The sequence below is a fragment of the Physeter macrocephalus genome, chromosome 11 (assembly GCF_002837175.3).
Source record: "Physeter macrocephalus isolate SW-GA chromosome 11, ASM283717v5, whole genome shotgun sequence".
Taxonomy (NCBI): Eukaryota; Metazoa; Chordata; class Mammalia; order Artiodactyla; family Physeteridae; genus Physeter; species Physeter macrocephalus.
In genome coordinates this window covers 178,368,886-178,387,513 of record NC_041224.1, presented here as the reverse complement: position 1 = coordinate 178,387,513, position 18,628 = coordinate 178,368,886, and the positions used below count along the sequence as shown (strand labels likewise).

General features: G+C 60.3%; 1 protein-coding gene across 1 annotated transcript; it reads right to left on the bottom strand.

Moving 5' to 3' along the window:
• Nucleotides 1-545: 545 nt before the first annotated feature.
• DLK1 (delta like non-canonical Notch ligand 1) lies at nt 546-8,510 on the bottom strand. The gene is made up of 5 exons (XM_024131071.3): nt 8,428-8,510; nt 7,154-7,217; nt 6,508-6,638; nt 3,448-3,589; nt 546-1,498 (listed from the first exon to the last, which is right to left on the bottom strand). Exons 1-5 carry the CDS (start codon nt 8,492-8,494, stop codon nt 751-753), a joined length of 1,152 nt encoding a protein of 383 aa, XP_023986839.1. The 5' UTR covers nt 8,495-8,510; the 3' UTR covers nt 546-750.
• Between the last annotated feature and the right edge of the window lie 10,118 nt (nt 8,511-18,628).

The window sequence follows — 18,628 nt, the reverse complement described above, 5'->3', positions numbered from 1 at the left end:
CCCCTCGTTCCTAATTCGGAGTTTGAGAGCAAGAGAGGGCCTTGGTGGTCACGGTGTTCAAGCCCCTGCCTGGAAAGGGGCTGAAAGGGCGGCCCGGGGTGAGAAGGGGACTCGCCAAGGATCACACGAGCGAGTTAGTGGCGGGGCTGAGACCAGGTCCCGGCGCCCCCCGCCCCCGGCAGCCAACCCGGGGCTCTCTCTGCCTGACACGCGGCCGCTGCACTCCGCCGAATCTCAACTCAATCGGAAAGACTGAAGGGCGTGCGGTGTTGGTGTGAGCGCAAGTCGGAGGTGGCGTGTGAGAATTAACGAACGAAAGAGATTTTAGCCCTTTTCACAGTGGCTGGTCACGCACGGCACTCGTAACGGTTTCACGAGGACCCTGTGGGCGAGGCCCCTCGGAGAGGGACGTCGGCACAGAGCCCTGGTTCTGTTGCCATGTTTTTTTTTGGTCTTTTTGATTTTAGGTCTAGAGTTTAGAATAACATACTTATTTCTCTTACTCGTTTAAAGATGAAATTCGTATTCTTATTTTACCGTTATTATTTTTTTTATCATGCATTAAGGAGAGAGAAAGAGGATTCTGGCACTGCGTTTGTCACACCGCGACACAAAGGTAACAGAGGGAAGCATAGCGTTCACCGGATTTGACACAAAGGAGAGCAAGCTCCACCACGAAGATGAGAACAGACCGCATATAGTGAGCTCTGCGGGACCCCGAGAACAGAGAGGGGCCGGTGGGAACGCTGCTTAGATCTCCTCGTCGCCAGCCTCCTTGCTGAAGGTGGTCATGTCGATCTTCTCGGGGAAGATGATGTTGACAGCCAGGTCCTCCCCGCTGTTGTAATGAAGCAGCAGGTTCTTCTTCTTGCGCAGCATGTGGTTGTAGCGCAGGTTGGACACCCAGGCCTCGCACTTGTTGAGGAACACGATGCCCACGGTGCCCAGGACCACCAGACTGGTGAGCACGCCCAGGATGGTGAAGCAGACGGCCTGACCCTCGGAGAGGAGCGGAGTGCTCTTGTTGAGCTCCTTCACGGACACCTTCAGGATGCGGTGCTCGGGCTGCGGCACCGGCAGCTCGTGCACCCCGGGGGTCAGGCGGTAGGTCAGCCCGTAACCGCCGGGCAGACGGGTGACCTGCTGGGGGCCCGCCGCGCGCTTCCGGCCGCAGATGGGGCCCGTGAACTCGGGCTTGCACAGACACCCGAACCTCACCTGGGAGTGCTGCAGGCAGGTGCCTCCGTTGAGGCACGGCTCGTTGGCGCAGGTGGACACCGGGCGGCTGCAGGTCTTGTCCATGAAGCCGGCGGGGCAGCGGCAGCGGAAATCGCCCCCGATGTCGGTGCAGATGCCCTGGTTCTCGCACGGGTTGGGCGTGCAGCTGTTGGTCACGATCTCGCAGAAGTTGCCCGAGGAGCCAGGGGGGCACAGGCAGGAGGTATGGGAGGCCCGGCCCCCGTCGTCCACGCAGCTGCCTCCGTGCTGGCAGGGCGAACTGCAACACAACAGGGGGACACGGTGAGGGGCCCTCGGGCGCCGCGCTGGACGGACGCTCCGCTCCCCCTCCCGCCACGCGGCAAACCTCCTGGGGCCCGACGAGAGGGCGGCTGCTCAGAACGCACGAGGCGAGGGAGTGCGAGCCAGCCCCGGGGGCCCCGGGTAGCGCCGGGCACCGGGACCCCTGCCCGCGAGGGGCTCCGGGGCCGTCCGAGGTGGGAGGCCCCCACCCCCATCACGCCGTCAGCCTGGAACACGCCTGACCTCCCGAGTCAGGATGCCCATCTCCTCTCCCACCTCTTAGGTCACCTCTCCGACCAGAGGCGGTCAGTCACTGCACAGGTGGGGAAACTGAGGCTGAGAGAGGCAAAGTTAGTGACACCCCAGGACTGCAGCCAGCTCCCCCCCCCCCGCCCCCGGAAACTGAGGCTGAGAGAGGCAAAGTTAGTGACACCCCAGGACTGCAGCCAGCTCCCCCCCCCCGCCCCCGCCGTCAGCTCCGTCCCCGGGCCGCGGAGGCCGAGCAAAGCAGGGCATCCCTCAGTGTCTCCCACCTCCCCCACCCCCAACCCCTCATTATTATTTTGATTTTGATGTTCAGCGGAGTGAGCCTGCGGGCTATTGTACAGGAAACCCTTGGGGACTTCTCAGAGTGAAAGAAATACGCGCTCTGTCTGCACCGGCTGGAGCGGTGTCTGCGCCCGGCTGTTTAATAGTGGCCCATTCACCCAAGTGCAGCTCGCAGACCGAAGCTGTCTGCTCAAAGCAGAGCACACGGAGCATTTAATGTAAGTGCTTTTAAACGAGCAGACCCCTTTGTCGTCTGATAAATGCCAAAACTCCAGGGAAGAAAGGGGCTCCGGGCGCAAGAGATCAGCATTGCTGCTTCGGGGATGAGGGTGGCATAGGAGCCGGGGCTCTGAAGGAATTTCAAGGACCCCGGGCTCTATTTTGACAGACTGGCTCCAGTTTGTTAGACAGAAAAGCCAAATATTTTAAAGGTCTCGCTCCGTATTTCCCCTTCCCACCAGGAAGCAGAAATGGAGGTCGGTGGTCACCCCTCTCCTCTGAGCCCGCCCAGGATACTGATCTTGAGACGCTGCGAGAATGCTGGTTCCCGGCCCTTGCGGCCCGGGGCTCTCTGCCCCACCGCTGGAATGCATTTACGCTTTGGTTTCCTCACGGGACGGGGGCGCCCCTACCCGCAGCTACTGGCCCAGGCCCGGAGGCTACTTTGAATTCTCGCCTCTCTCTCGAGATCTCTCCTGGTCTCCATTTAAGCCCCCTCGGAGGGTGGGACTGGCTCCGTGCACCCAGCAGATAAGGGCCGGAAGTGGCTGAGCTGCTGGGAAGCCCGCTCAGAGGCACCAGAGAGGCCAGGGGCCGTTCCATCTGCTAGGCGCGCTGCCCAGAGCCCCAGAGCCCCCTCCCCACGAGGGGAGCTGAGGGCCGAACACCCCGCGCCCGCCCCCCGCCCCGGCCCCGTGCTGGCTGCAGCCCCCTCTCCCCACCTCCTAAGACATCCCAGAAAACCCCAAAGCAGAGCCCACCAGCTCCCCCAAACCCGCCCCTAAAACACGGTGAGCGGGTTTCACAAACAGCCTCGGGTGCTGGCGAACTCTGATCTCTTGTTACGTTGCCTTTAGAAAATTATGCAGCTCGAGCTCTGGTTCACAGTCCCAATCACTCTCATTCACACGCATCAGGACTTGGGAACGTCAGGGGAATATGGAATCGCCTTCAGGATTGTTGGAAAAAAATTGTGGAAATGACACCCTCCCCCATAAATACCCTGATCCGGGGCGGCCCCCCTGGATGAGCGCTTACTTGGTCTTTTGTCAGGCGACAGGTCCGACTGGGTTAGGCTGAAAGGGGCTTTAGGGGGTGTGAAACAGGAATCTAAAGGGGCGTTTCTCAGAGCACACGGAGCCCGGAGAGAATGCTTACCCATTCATCACGCAGGGCCCGTCCTTTTTCTGACAGTCCTTTCCTGAGAATCCGGGGGCGCAGGAGCACTCGTACTGTCCGTCATCGAGGTTCACACAGGTTCCGTTGTTGGCGCAGGGGGTCGAGGTGCAAGCCCGAACGTCTGTGGGGAGAGGAAACCGGGGAGATGAGGGGGACACAGACGCTGGAAGGAGAGCATCCCGGGTGGGGACAGGGAGAGACCCCTCCGTCTGGTCGAGGGGGGCCCCGTGAGAGCTGCCGAGATGTCTCTCGGCAGACGTCTTGCGTCCCCTGCCAGGGGGTCACCCAGCGGGGTCCTGAGGAAGAGGGTGCAGCAACCCCCAGAACCCTGATATAAGTAAACAGCTCAGGGAGCTCAAGGGTCACGGAGACAGAAAGTCACAACCACTCACTAATATTCAACAGGCCAGCTGTGCCCTTTTGCTGGCACCAGGTCACCTCACCCGTCCAGCCACAGTGACCTTCACCGCAGACCCCTTCCCTCCCCGCAAAACTGTGCCGAGCTACGAGTTCCCCGTGTTTGAAGGGGGTGCTTGCCGCTCGGGGGGCTAGCGCGGCCCAACTGTTCGCAACGGCAGCTGCCCTTCACGCTCTCCCATCAAAGAGGAGCGGCGGGGGGGGGGGGGAATGAGATGTAAAGCCCCCCGTCGGGAATCAAGAGAGCTGATTCAGTCCCGGCACCGCCTCCACCTCTCGGTGGTCTCTCTGAACGAAGGGGGTTCTGAGCCAAGGGGGTCCACGATAAAAAGGCTGCATCTTTTGAAGGCAAAGAAATGAGAACTATTGAGTGCTTGCCTGTCAGCACGGGTTTCCATGAACACTGGTGTATTTCCACCACCGTTTTACACCTCCCGGCACGCACACTTCATTATTCGGGGCTCAGCAAGGCAGGGAAGGGCTGAACAAAGGGGCCTGGGTCAGGGGCTCTCTGACAGTGGAGACCCCAGCCCCCAGGCCTGGCCGGGGAGAGACCCTTTCTGTGCCCATCTCCAGCCGGCTGCCGAGTTCAGCTCCCTCCTTCCCCCACCGCCCCGGCTCTGTGCCTCACTTTCCCCACTTAGAAAAGGGGGGGCTCTCCCTGGCTCATCTCTGAGAGCCCCTTCAGCTTTGGTTTTCTATCACCTGAGCTGCCGCATCGGCCAGAAAGCCAGGGCCAACCAGAGACGCAGCCTGGGCTCGGGTCCCCAGGGCTGAGGCCACACACGTGCAGATTTATTGCCTCTTTTCGAGAGCCCCGCTCCCTCATGGATTAGAGGTGGCGATCAATCAGTAAGGAGAAGCCTGCACGCCAAGCTGATGGCTTACCCAGAGCACACGAGGCGCTCCTTGGGAGCCCGGCTTGGTGCAAGGGAACATAAAGAGGATTTATCATTACGGGAAGGCGCCAGGCGTTAGCACGCGGCGCCTCCGTGGCAAAAGCTCCTAATTCCCTGCTCCGGGCTCTCCTGTCAATGGGAATCTTAAATTTAAGCCGAAGAGCTGGCGACCACCCTACTCCTCTCCCACCGCGTCAAGCCTCGTGAGCCGAGCATCGGCCCACCTTCTCCTCTCCTGGGCCTCCGACCCCAAAGTCGGGTGGATTAAGCCGCCACCAGGAGAAAGCTGCCGGGGGTCTCTGCCTGCCGGGGCAGCAGCTGTGGCGAGGACAGCCTCAGAGAGGGTGAAAAGGGAGAGAGGGCCGGCGATTACCCGGAGGGCTGTTTCCTCTGGGCCCAGCCGTCCCAAGCTTTTTGTCGACCCAGTGGGGAAGGGACCTTTTGTCTGGAGAACTCCATGGGGGGCGTCCTGGATTAGATAGCAAAAAGGGTGGGCTCCAGGCTAAAAGCCCTGATCCCAAATGGTGGCTTTTCTGGGACCCCCTTGGGTCCCCAAAACAGCTCAGAGGTACTTCAAGGATGCAGAGCCCGAGCTCAGTTGGCTAGCGCGTGAGTCCGCTGTGGGGAAAAGCCTGCATCATGTTGGCGGGGGAGACTTCCAAGACCCGAGACAGCGTGATGCGGGATTTTGAAAGCCCACCGCCTTGGCTACGCGGGGCAGGGGTGGTAACAACGTGCGCTTAGGTTTTTCTTAAGGGAAGGGTGTTAGAAACAGCCTCAGATGAGAATGAACCCATTTCTGGGGCGGAGGGAGGGGTTTGGTAGCCGGCTGTTCTCCCAACTTCTCAGGTGTCCTGAGCAGACCCCTTTGCTTCCCGCAGCCTCAGTTTCCCTACTGGTACCACTCGTCTCTACCGACGCTGCTGTCGGGACCGAGGGACAGAGACCCCGAGGCGGCTGCCTACACTGCTGGGAGTTTTCTCGAGGCCCTTAGTTTGCCTGGGCTTCAGGGCAGGTTTTGCCAAATGAGAACGGGCTCGGATGAACATCTTGCAGCCTGAAGATGCAGCGGCAGCCAACTCTCAATTGCTCAGGGTAATCGAGGGCAAAGATTGCACAAGTTAATAAAATCAACAGGTAACTCCAATCTGCACTTTAGCTACTTCTCAGCCTTTCCCGACCCCCCCCACCTCCCTCTACACTTGACCTCTTCCAGCACAGCCCCCGGCCCTGTCCCAGGGGCCCTGACTCAGCTCCCTCAGCACCCAGCACCCCTCCCCGCGTGTGTCTGCTTGCCTGCTGCCGCGTCCTGAACAGCCTGGCGGGTGAATTTCATGGAGTCTTGGCTCTGCGACGCCCCCCGCCCCGAGTCCTTTGCCCTCTCAGAGCTTCGGTGCCCCGAACAGATTTCTCGAGTCCGTGCTCCCCACCCTCTCAGCTTCGTGTGGCGTGTGTGTTTGTGACTCTTTATTCAACTGGCAGCCCCCCTACCCCAGGGCCTTCCCTGGTGCTGGGTGCTGGCAGCGCAGAAGGGAGCAAAATTAAGTCCCTACCTGTGAGGAGGCTGCCAGCGCCAGCAGGAAGTATATAAACAGATCATTACCATACAGAGCGCTGGGCGTGTTGGGCTAAGGCGAGAGGGGGAGGGGCGGCAGCCACGGGGCTGGCAGGAGGTGGCCGGGGGCAGGGGCCCGGGAGCAGGGTGGGCGGGGCAGGTGCCAACCTAGGTCGCAGAGATGTCCATCCCAGCCGTCCTTGCAAATGCACTGCCAGGGCTCCACACAGAGTCCATTAACACAGCCGGGAAAGGTCACGCATCGGTCACACAGGGGACCCTGCCAGCCAGGCTGGCACCTGCGGGGGTTGGGGAAGAAAGGTGGGGACGTATGAGGGGGGGCAGGGACGGAGAAGGGGCTCCGGTTGCTTTCTGTGGAACCAAGAGCCCTTGCGGGTCTCTGCCCAGTGCCAGGCCGGTGGGTCCCAGGAAACCAATACCAGTCACCTGAATGGAAAAGCTTCAACAGGACATCAGCTGGGGAGCAGGCAGAGGGGTCCCTGAGAGCCAGAGGAAGAGCTGCGTTTTGCCGCAGTGGCCTGCAGTGGTCTCACCTGCAAGAGGCTCTCCCGCCACCCGCCCCTCTGAGAAAGCCGTCCTGTCCCCGCCACCGCCCCCAGTATCCGCCCCCTCCCGGTCCTCTTCTCCCCCCCACCCCCCCCACCCCACGTCACTGGTCTCCTGCGGGGGCGAGGAAGCTGTTTGCTGCAGTCCAGGGGCCAAGCCCTCCCCATTTTTTCTGCCTGACGTCATGACTCCCCAGAATTCTGCCCTGGCCCTCCAACACGCTGCCTCTGGGGAGCCGCTCCATTACCTGCAAACATTGTCATCCTCGCAGAATCCATTTTGGGGGTGGCAGGCCGGGAAGCATTCAGCTCCTGAGGCACAAGAAAGGTTACACCATTCACCCCACGAGGCCCTAGCTGTGGCAGAGGCCACGACGGCCTCCCAGGAGGCAGCCTCCGACCCTCTGTGGCCCTACCCACTGGGCACACAGTAGGCACTTCATCCCAACCCGCTTAGGAGAAAAATCTCTGCATGTCCCTGGTTATGGAGTGACCACAGCCCACTGCCTAGCTCCTAGGCCCAGGTCAGACACCCAGTGTCCCTCAGAGAAACTACAGACGCCAAATCTTAAAAGCAGGAATGGGGAGACAGTGAACGGAAAGATTTTTGACCCCTGGGCACTCGGCCAAACCCTCACTTTTGCAAAGTGAGCTGAAGGCGAGGGGGGGCGGGGCCAGATTTGGAGGTATTCAGCTCTGGGGAAGCCCAGACAGGTTCACCTGGAGGGCTCACAGGTAAGGCGTCTGGAGTTTTTAAAGGTTAATCCCAGTTAAGCCAGGCACCCGGGTCAAACTCCCAATTTTCCCCACACCAGACTCTTCATATTAAAAAGACGAACAAGGGTTTTGCGGGAAAGACCGTAATTCTGACACTATTTAGAGATTCTGACACTTTAATGGGCACCTACTGCGTGCAGGGACTGTAAGTCTCGCCAGCTTTTCAGACAGGCCCCCCCGCCCCCCGTCACCGCTGGCGCAGTGGGCTGGGGGACCCTGCGGGAAGGGGGCAACTCTCTCGCTGTCAGAGACATATGGCCGCCACAGACAGGAGTGTCGCAGCCCCTCACCTAGACAAACGCCACGCAGGAGGGGCTCGGGCTGGGCTTCCGGCTGGGAATTTGAGGCGACGACGGCAAAGTTACCCCCCCACAGGTCTGCTCCCGAACGCACACGCAGGGACCCCCCAAAGTTGAACCCCAGAGCGTTTTCACAGAGGGCTCCCCAGCATCACCTCGTTTCTCCATACCTCCTCTCTGCACACCGACACCCTGCGAGCGCCACTTCTGCGGGGCGGGAAGGGGACGGGGTCCCGCACCTCCCCCGCCCCCGGGGACCCCAGGGCCGGGCCTAGCATGCGAGGGCGGCGGGGAGGTCCAGGCAGGCGCGGCGGCGCGGGGCTTAGGGTTAGGCGGGACGGGCGGGAGTCGGGGCGCACGGGACGGGGCGCGCGGGGCACGGGCGGCCGGGGGGGCGTCGCAGGCTTCCCCAGAGGGGGCGCGAGCCAGGCCGCCGGGGGGCTCACCATGGGCACTGCGGCCGAAGGCCAGCAGGAGCAAGAGGACGGGCAGGAGGGCTGCGGTCGCGGTCATCGCGGGGCGGCCGGGGTCGCGGTCCCGGGAGCGGCGCGGGCGCGGGTCCGGCTCCGGGCGCCGCGCTGGGCTTCTGGTTGCGGACGCGGAAGGGGGCGCGGGCGCGCGGCGAGGGGAAAGCCAGGGCTGCGCCGGGCTGCGCGCTGCGCTCTCCGCTGCCGCCGCCGAGCTGCCGCCGCCGCCGCGCGCGCCGCCCTTTTCGTACCGCCGCCCCCCCGCGGCCCCCGCCCCCCGCCCCCGCCTTCGCGCGCACGGGGCCGGCGCCGGCCAGTCCCGGTGACCCCCGCCCCTCGCGGGGCCGCCCCCCACCACTGCTGCGTCCCGGAAACCGGCTCGCGCACGCGGGGCACTCTTGGCTAGACGGGCACCGGTACCCCGCGCGCCTTTGGCACACGTTCCCCCCACAGGACGGCACACGGGCGCGCACACACGGGCCCGCTTAGGACAAGTCGCATGAGCCAAACACGGGCTGGGCCGCAGACCCCAGGAAGACGCGAGGATACGCTCGGAATACAGAAACGCGCACAGAAACACCAAAACACTTATCGCCAAGGTCCCGAGCACGCATGCCATGGCTCACGCACCCAGAATAACCCAAACGCACACTCTAGAGACGGGGAAAACGCACACTATCGCACACGCACCGGGAAAAACACTTATGAGGAGCCTTAGGCACCCACACTCGTAGCCATAAAGACGCAGGGAAATGCAGACACACGCGTAGCAGCACACAAGGCGACCCCGACACACCCTACGGCACAAACACACGCTGCAACACACGCGCACGTCCTAGAAATAGTCGGGAGCGCCACAGGCTCAGTCATAGGCACGCAGACAGGCTGAGGACGTACAGTTATGAAACCCTGGGCATCCGTCAACATGTGCCCGGCCGTCCGCACAGAGGCACGTGCACAGCCACGTGCACACCTGAACATGCGAACACCCTTGTAAACATACAGACACCCGGGCACATGTTCAATCACATACACCCACACACACGCAGTCAGGCCCTAGGCCTGCCGGAAGGCTCTCACACATCTGATATTCACACACACACACACAGACCCAGTCCCCGAAACTCACAAATCTCAGGCTCTTGGTTACACGCTTATCAAAACACGCATATACGGTCACCCAGCGCACACCGGCGCGCACGCGCACACACACACGCGCGCGCACACACACACACACACACACACACACCCCCAACACATGCATCTCTGCCCGCACTGACACACGTGGGCAAGCTCGCAAGCATGCTCACCCTGAGGGGCACAGTTGCGCACCCGGCACTCAGCACATATTCCAGAACCACGGGGAGGCTTCTGGCCCCGGGTCTCAGGGAAGTGCGGCTGGGGGATGGTGACCCTGCCAGAGACCCTCCCCCTCCAAAAAACTCCTGGTAGAAGCCCCCAGCCTGAACTTAGAGCCCCACAGTGTGCTGGGCTGTCTCCCCCACCCCTGTCCCTATCAGGGAGGTTTAGGGAAATGGGGAAGGACCTGGTAGGCGGTGGCAGGTGGCAGAAGGGAATCAAAGGTGCTTAACCTCTGGGGAGGGTACCAGGAGGTCCTGACAGTAGAAGGATCTTTTGTGTATGCTTCATTTGCATTGATTAGTTTGCATACAGATGCCACGGAGTGGGAGTGGGCGCCCACCCACTTCTTGGCCTACCCTTCCCACCGCGCTGGGGCGGGGGGGTGATCTCTGCCACTATGAACCTGGGCTGGGAGGCCTTGGCCTTTGGGCCATCTCACAGGGCCCTGGCAGGTTTGAGGACAGGCTTGCTGTCCTTGGGATGGGTTTGGGAAGTCAGGCTAGGGGGAGCCCGCCCTTCCCACCCTGCTGGCCCTGAGGCCCTAAGTCTGCAACCCAGAAGCAGGCCCTGCTCTGGGTGGACTCTTGGAGGCTGGAGGGAAGCCCCCTGACCCCCTTGTGGCCGGCGCCTCTTCCCTGTCCTTCTCTGCCGAAGACCCAGAAGCGGGGTCTGGGTGCATTGGGGACGGCTTTGGTGACAGGCTGGAGGGCAGCAGTCACGCAGTAGCCGCCCCCGACCAGCTCCCCACCCCACGCGCCTGCCTTTCCGTCGCCCCATTCTCTTCCACAAACTCTCTCCTCAAGTGGAGAAACTGAGTCCAGAGATGGAAGGCCTTTTGCCCAAGTCCTCTGGGCTACGGTGTGAGTGGCTGGAGGTCCAACTGTCCACTGCATGGAGATCGCACGGCTTCTCTGACCCCCCCTCCCTCCAAGGACCCTGACCTCAGCCTCCAAAATTATCCTAGGCAGCGGGCAGATAGGGAGGCCTGCGTTCCCAGCCAGACGCTGAGGAGGAGAGGGGGATGTCAGGACCGAGCGGCCTGAGGTGAGGGCCCACCCCCGTCCTCCAGACCAAGTCTCGAGGTGCCCCGTGGGGACTGCATGGGGCACCAAGGACCCCCCCCTCCCCCCGCAGCCATGGAGTGTGCCCCATCTAGACCCCTCCCTTCCCTACCTGGGTCCCTTCCCACCACTGCCCTCCCCAGTTTTGGAAAGAGAGGGAGGCCTCGGGAGGGCAGTCTCCCTCAAGGGCTTCCAAGCCTAAATGTCACGAGCTTAGGCTGAAAGGGCACTCCCTTGGCCAGGGGGTACCTGCTCGTTAATCCCAGCTCTGTCCCCTGCCTGCTGAGCGCCAGTCACTTCCACTCAGAGCCCGGTTTCCTTGTCTATAAACAGGGATGCCACACCTGTCCCCAAAAGGAACTTGGGTTTTCTTAAGTAGAAAACCAGGGTACTTACAAGGCCTGGCCCCTTCCTGCCCTTCCTCTAAGAGCTGCCAGCGGGCCTCCGCCCCAGGTGGCCAGAGAGAGCTGGCGGCCGAGGGGGCGGGTAGTGCGGGCAGGGTCCTGCGGATGGAGCCCTCTACCAGAGCCCCCTGCAGGGCCGCTGCAGGGAGAGGGGTTCCTGCCTGCTGATATCTATAAGCCTAGAGCTTTCTGTTGGTTTGCTCTAGTCTCAATAAAGCGTTTGTAAATTCAGGAGACCTGAGATTTCTTTTCAGCAAGCAGACACTGAGAAAGGGTAGCTGAGAAGCCATGGGGAGGGCGGTTGGTGACTATCACAGGCTTCAAGGCTGCAGAGAAGAACGAAATGCCAATCGGGTCCCTTGGGGAGAAGTCAACGCCTTCTGCTGTTTGCAAGCAGGCCCTGGGGGCTGAGGAGCACAGGGCGGCCTCTCCTCTATCTGTGTATCCCTCCCCTCCCCTCTCCCCCTCCCCTCCCCTCCCCTCTCCCCCTCCCCTCCCCTCCCTGAAAGGCCCGCACGCCGCGATGAAGAGTGGCCCCCGCTCGCCGCAACTGGAGAAAGCCCTCGCACAGAAACGAAGACCCAACACAGCCAAAAATAAATAAATAAATTTATTTTTTAAAAAAATTTTATCTCTGCCATGTAGTAATGGAGTAACTTCAGGTGAGTTTCCTAATCTCAGCTGTGTCTGCAGTGAAGTAGGGATTATATAACAGAGCCTACGCCAGAGGTGCAAATTCAGGGGAATAACCTAAGTATTTGGCATTGTGCAGGCACAGAGCAGACCCTCAACAAACGTTTGCCCTCCCCTCCCCTCCCCTCCCCTCACTCCCCTCCTCTCTGAAGTACAGGCCTCTGAGATCACAGAAGAGGCAAATAGCCCCCACCCTCGGGAAATGCTTGACCCACCCGTCATCACAGCCTGGTGCGGCAGGCGGTCTACACAGGTAGCACGGATTAGACCTGCCAACCGAGGTGAACTCTATCCTTCTGCTAAGCCGAGTTGGCTCTGCCTGCTACTCCCCACCTCCCCAGAAAGCCAGTGGTCCTCTGGTAAGCAGGAACAGAGGCTGGGCATCAGTCTCCCAGGGGCAGCAAGGAAGCTGGTGATGGGTGAAAGTTTTCTAAGGGAAGCAAAGAGATGTTACCTCCAGCCCTTTTCCACTCCCCCTCCTCCTCTCCCCCTCCCCCCTCTCCAAACACTAACATGGCCCCCAGACTGCACCAGACCACTTTGCCCTTGATTAAAGACAGAATCACTGATCAGGCAAGCCCAGCGGGGTCCAGCCGGAGGGGCCTCAGAGACCAGCTAACCCTGGGCGTGCGCAGCAGGGGCAAGGCAGCCAGGGCATCCAGTTCTGCACCCCGACTGGTCCAGTCCGAGTGGGACATTGTACAGTTGGGGAAACTGAGGCCTGATGAAGACTCACTGGAGCCTTTGTTCCGTCCTCCCCTCTGCCCCCCCAAACGCTGTGCGTTCTCCATCCTCCCTCCAGGAAAGGGCACAGCTGCCTGGCCCCGCCTGAGACGCAGCTCTTCCCAAAGGGACGGTTCCTGCAACTAGGCGAGCCCAGTGCCCAACATTCAGGGCACCTGGTTAGAGCCCTAGAGCTGAAATATCCTAGAGACAATGGGGCAGTGGTCTCTCCGCCACCAGGCCACAGGCTAGGGGTTTACAGGCAAACCGGGGCTGCCTTCCCGCCTTTCCCGGACGCCCCTGCACGCCCCCCCACCCCGCGCCTGGGACTTAAATTCGGTTTTAGCCAAATCTCAGCGGGGCCTCCTCACAGCTGGGCTGGGTCAGGCTTGGAGACCCCGAGACAGGTGTGCAGCTAATGGGTAGCAGAGCTGAGATTCACATCCGAGTCTACGGGGATTCCGAGCCCTGGGCTCTCTGCTCAGCCAACCGCGGGGTAAGAGAGGGCAGGGCAGGGAGGACAAGTGGGAGGACACCAGGGACAACCCCAGGACCCTGCTCACCCCTCCTCAGGTGAGGGCACAGCCCAGCCACCGTGGAGGCTTTGAGGACTTCTCGCAGACACCAAAGAGCCACACAGCTGCCGCGATTACGATTCTTTTCCAAAGCTAAAGTTCATCTTTGGAGAGAGAAATTATCTTTTTTTTTTTCTGCCAAGGGGAGGGGGCCTGGGGGTGGAGGATGGAGAGAAATGAGAGACACACCCGGGTACATTTGGGCTTGAGAACATGACGGTTTGGTTTCAAGTTCAATCAGAGAGAAGCCTCTTCAGTCTGAAGTGGCGCTGCGCTCAGCCGAGGAGGCGCACGCTCAGCTCCCGGCCTCGTGCGCGGGGCCTGGAGAGGCACGTGACAGCGCCAGGCCCACTGCGGGGCTCTCCGCGGGGCTGCGGGGGGCGCACAGAGCCGGCCAATTTCCCCGAGCCCCCCTGCGCAGGCCTGCATGCGACACAGGGGAGGGAGCACGGCTCCCCCAGGCCCCGCCAAAAGCTCCGGGGAGGGAAGAATACAAGAGGCGCCTTGGTCTGGGTCCATATTTAGTGTTGACTTATGCCAGGTCGCACCTCTCCCCTGAGCAGAGCCAATTTCTCATCGTGGACGGTAGGATTCAAAAATAGATTTTTCTCGCTTCCTTTCTCGCCATTAGAATCGACATGGATGTCAAGTTCACAAGTCTAATTGTCTACGTCATCAATCATATTATCCTCTTAAAGGGCGCCACTGAGTCACGCTGTGCGCGTGGGGGGCTCTTGGGGTCCCCAGAAGGGTTAATGACAACTCCACTCCCCCCACCCCCATGCTCTGTAGGTAAACTCACCCCGCCCAGGAGGGAGGAAATCAAGACCAGAGGAAAAAGGAGTCTTTTCATCACTTAGCCTGTCTGTCGATGCAGGCTTTGGCAAAAAGTACAGTAATTCTTCATTCATCAGAAATTCCCAGAAGTTAATTTTCCGTAAAACAGAGGCGTACCTCTTTAAACGTAGTCATTTATCCATTCAGCATTGGCTGAGCTCCCACTGTGTACCTGGGGCTCTGCTGGGGGCGGAGTGTATACAGTGATAGACCCCGAGATGGTCCCTCACCACCAAGAGTTGAAGGGGCAGAGGGGAGACTGAGGGTTTAGGGGCCTCTGACCTGCAAGGGCGTGCGTGCTGGGAGAGCCACGCGCACGTGGGCGAGGGGGCTGAGCTCTTCTCTCGGAGGTGGGAAGGAGCGTGTGGGGCTGCACAGTTCTCCAGGGCGTGCCATTATGGGAGGACCTCTGCGTGTGCACGCCCGTGACGGCTAAAGAGTGTGGGTTGTTCATTGTGACCGGGGCAGGGTGAGGCTGGAGAGGGACCCCTACAAAACTTGCGGCCCTTTGGATATAAATACTTCTGACCTATTCTTGAACGTTCTTCGGCCTCCTCTACCCCGGCAAACAGTCCAGGGAACACAGACCCCCCTCTTCTCATAGCAGAGTCGACCCAAGAACAAGAAACAAGAAACCCACGAACAAGAAAAGACTCCCGCCTTTTCTTGCCCAGACCTGTGCCAAGTCTTGGGACCTGGTCCCTGCCGTGCACGCCCACATACCTTCCCAGGAGGGTCCAGCTTGGAGCGCCCTTCACAGGCACCGACCAAGCGCCCGGTGATCAACTGAGTGTAAACAGGGGACCTCCCTTAGCCACAGAAGAAAACGTCTTCTCAAGCCCTGAGGCTCTAGAAGGAGGACCCCCATCCTGGCCCCCAGTTTAGGAGTTTGGGGGGGTGATTATGGCAGAATCACAGCCTCTTTCCATCCCAAGAGTCCGGGTCTAGGAAAAAGTGGCTGTGCTTCGTGGCTCGGCCTGCCACACCTGTCAAGTTTAAGGATGTGAACACACACAGCTCTCGAGGAATCTAAGATGGTCCCGTACTATATTTATTCTCTTACTTGTAGGAAAGCATTAGCATTTGCATTCAATTATATTCAAAGAATGTGTTTGGTGTCCTTCTGCATCCCAGGCGTTAGGGATCTCTGGCAAAAGAAAGACAGACACTGCCCTGTGCCCAAGCAGGGCCCTGGGACAGCCAGGCAGGAGGTCAGGGCATCACCTATTTGTCCTCTCTCCCCTCCTCCTCCGAGGCCTTCACCACCACCTGCCAGGTCCTCCCAGCTCTTGCCCCGTCCCCGCCTCCAACCCACCCAGGACTGGAAACCAGCGAGCCTGTGGCCTCCCCTCAGCCACCCCCCACCCCCAGCAGCACCATCCACCCCGAGCACATCTCCCCGCCTGGTGTTAATGGATTTTGCACGTGTGCCTGACCTCAGCAGGACCAGAAGCGCCATGCTCAGCCTCGCGCTCCTCAGCCGGCAGCCTGCAGGGCTACCCACAGGGTGTTTGTGGATTAAGTGAGTTAATGAATAAATGAATGAGGCACCAAGTGTTCTCAGGGGTAACCGTAGGCCCCTCGCAAAGGTCCTGCGTCCTAGCAACTGGCCCGGGCCGTGGCCCTGTCCACCCAGCGCCTTCTGGCCACCCCTGATCGCTGCGTTCTAGGGGTTGCTGACCCCCTCAAACTGGGCTTCCTGAAGGGCGGCCCCCAAGGTTGCAGTGAGGACCTCACCTTGTTCCCTCCCCACCAGGACCCCCCAGTTCTTTTACTAAGAGTGTAGAATGTGGGGAGCAGCTGCAGTGAAACCTCAGCTGGGGCCCCCACTGTCACCTGCCCCCCTGCCCACCTCCCCCAGCGCCTGGTTCCTGTGTGCCGCTCTCCACAAGCCTGTTCCTATGGTGACGCTCCGCGCCTCACAGGCCCTACCTAGCTGCCTGCAGCCAAGCTCCAGCTAGGGCTGGGGGGCAGGGGACACCCAGCCTGAGCTGTCCCAGCTCACACCACCCAACACACATGGGGCTTCTTGCTATCCCCAAACTCAAGCATGGTCTTCTAAGATGAGCCTTAATTTGATACCTGCACAGAAATGTCTGTTCCTCCTCCCCCTCCACCTGTAGGGGCTCCCCTATTAGCCATAGAGCTTGAGGCTGGGGCCCAGAGAGGCTGAGCCATTCTCCCAAGGTCACACAGCCAGGTATTGAATGAACAGGACCAGAATGTTGGTGCCTTGGCCCCACCAGGATGACTCTAAAAGTTGATTGTAAAAAGTGTTTTGAGGAACCTCCAGGTTTCCTTGTTTAAAGGGGTGCATCTGAAATCTGACCAGAAAGCCCACAGACTCAAAACAGAGAAGAAATCGTGTCGTGAGAACAGGATTCTAGCTGGGACGAATTTAGGGAAACAAGACTGGTTCCAGGGACGGCCGCACTCTCTCCGCACCATCATTCTCTTTCCTTCCTTCTCCCTGCCCTGTCTCTGGCCTACCCAGCCATCTGCATGATGGGATCCAGCTCTCTCTGGTTTTTTTACTCCAAAGCTGGTGCCCGGGGTCGGGCGGGGGAGACCCACTGCCTTAGAGCATCTGCCCTCAAGGACTCTTTGAAATGCTCATCTCCATTTGTCATCCCCAGGCCTCCTTGAAGGCCACCGCCATCCTTCAGTTACCATCTCCCTTGGCCTTACCCATCCAGGAGCACATGGACCCCAAGTCCTGGGGGCTGCACCTCCCCCAAAGGCTCTCCCATCCACTCCCATACCCCCATCCTAGCCGCCACCACCCTGGTCCAGGCTCCCAGCCTCTCTTACCAAGGCTTGCATCAGTCACGAGTCCTCCAGACTCCAACTCCCCAGGGTTTGGAGAGAGGGAGGGAGGGAGGGAGGGAGGCAGGGAGGACTCCTGCCTTTTAGAAACCCATTTGAGCTCCTCCAGGGCCGCACACTCAGAATTAGGCGCACAGTAGGTTCTCATTAAGAGTTTGTGGAATTGAATTGCACCATCTTAGCCAGGCATGCGTTTGGCAGGGGTGGGGGACGCCTGGGGGATCGGAAATGGTCTTTTAAAACCATCTTAAAAGGGAGCCCCTCTTCCCTGCAAAGATTTGCCTCCATCCTGTAGACGAGTTTCTTTTCAACACCTTTTTCCTGCCTCTCTCCAATGAGCCAATTATTTCTGATTGTATTTTACTTAATTCTGCCTTCCCTCCACGAGCGGAGGGCAACAGCCTTCGCCGGCCACGCCAGCAAAGGGGCCCCGATTGATCCGTGCACACCGTGCAGGGGCCCCCGCCGGTTCATTCTCACCCTGGCCATGTTGGGTTTTTTTCCCTGCTAACTAGAGAAGATACGAGGAAAAATCCTGCATTTGTTGTTTTCTGAGTATTTTCTCTGCGTAAGAGGGGGTGCCAGGAGAAGGGAAAGGGCACGGAGGGTGGGTGGGTGAGCGTGTGGGTGGTGGCTGAGCTTGGGAAGCTGGTTCGGGCCCCCTGGGACGCTCTTTATTCCCTGTGGGGCTATAACCCCTCCGTGGAAGAGCTGGGCAGGGAAGGGAGGCTCTGGATGGAAACCCCCACTGGGTCCCCAATAGGTGCTGAGGGCCCCATCCTGCCCCGCCTCTGAAATGAGGGCGCTAATGATGGCGGCAAAGGTCAGTTGCCGTCCGGGTTCCTTGCACGCTGCCTTCCAGGCCCACGTGCCCTGAGGTCGTGCCGTTCCCTGATCCAGCACCTGGATCCATCCCTAGGGATCTGGGCGCAGCCTCGCCCTTCCCCACTTGGCAGCTTGAGTTAACAAGGAGACACAAACCGGAGGGCTGGGGAGGGCTGCAGGATTCGGGCAGGGTCCCAGCAGGAAACAGATGGTGCATACAAGATGGTAGATTCAGGGAGAGTTTAATAAAGGGCTATTTACAGAGATGTGGGCAGGGTGTGAGGGAACTGGAGGGGTAACAGCAGGCCCAGTCACCCTGTGGGCCTAGGGGGTTAGGGGGTGCACTGTCGCCTGAGCTGGAAGGCCAGAGAGCTTGGTGGAGAGGGTGGGGCTTGAGCCGAGTGGTCCAGGATGACCCCTCCCATCCACTGATGTGCTGAGGCCCTGGGGTCTCACCCAGCTGGGAGCAGAGGCCTGGAGCCACTGACGTAGAAGTTCAGGTGGGCCTCCAGGTGCACAGAGCAGGGCAGGAAGACAAAAGGAAAAGAGCCCTCACAACCGGGGGCATGGCCGAGCCCAACTGCCTCCTTCCCAGTCAGGGAAACTGAGGCTGGAGAAGCCTCTTTGGGGCAGAGCTGGATTTGAACCCAGGTCTCTTGGCTGGAATCCTGGCCCTCACTGCTCTGGGGTGGGTACCGGCTGGGAGCAGTGCCCAAATGATGGCCTTCTGTACCGGGAGGATCGCGGTGGGCCGTGAATTCGGGGAGCACCCGAAACACCACGTGAGCTGAGCCACGCGCTGGGCTGGGGGCAAGGGGGGCTGAAGTCAGCAAGAGCCCCACGTTGGCAGAGTCGCGGCTTGGGGCCAGGTGTC

What these genes read in the sequence shown, in the direction of transcription:
- DLK1 (XM_024131071.3), bottom strand. Translation starts at nt 8,494, where the DNA reads ATGACCGCGACCGCAGCCCTCCTGCCCGTCCTCTTGCTCCTGCTGGCC. An exon ending in GAGGATGACAATGTTTGCAG is followed by an intron (nt 6,639 to 7,153) that starts GTAATGGAGCGG and finishes CAACCCCCGCAG; the next exon opens with GTGCCAGCCTGGCTGGCAGG. An exon ending in TGGACATCTCTGCGACCTAG is followed by an intron (nt 3,590 to 6,507) that starts GTTGGCACCTGC and finishes CTCTCCCCACAG; the next exon opens with ACGTTCGGGCTTGCACCTCG.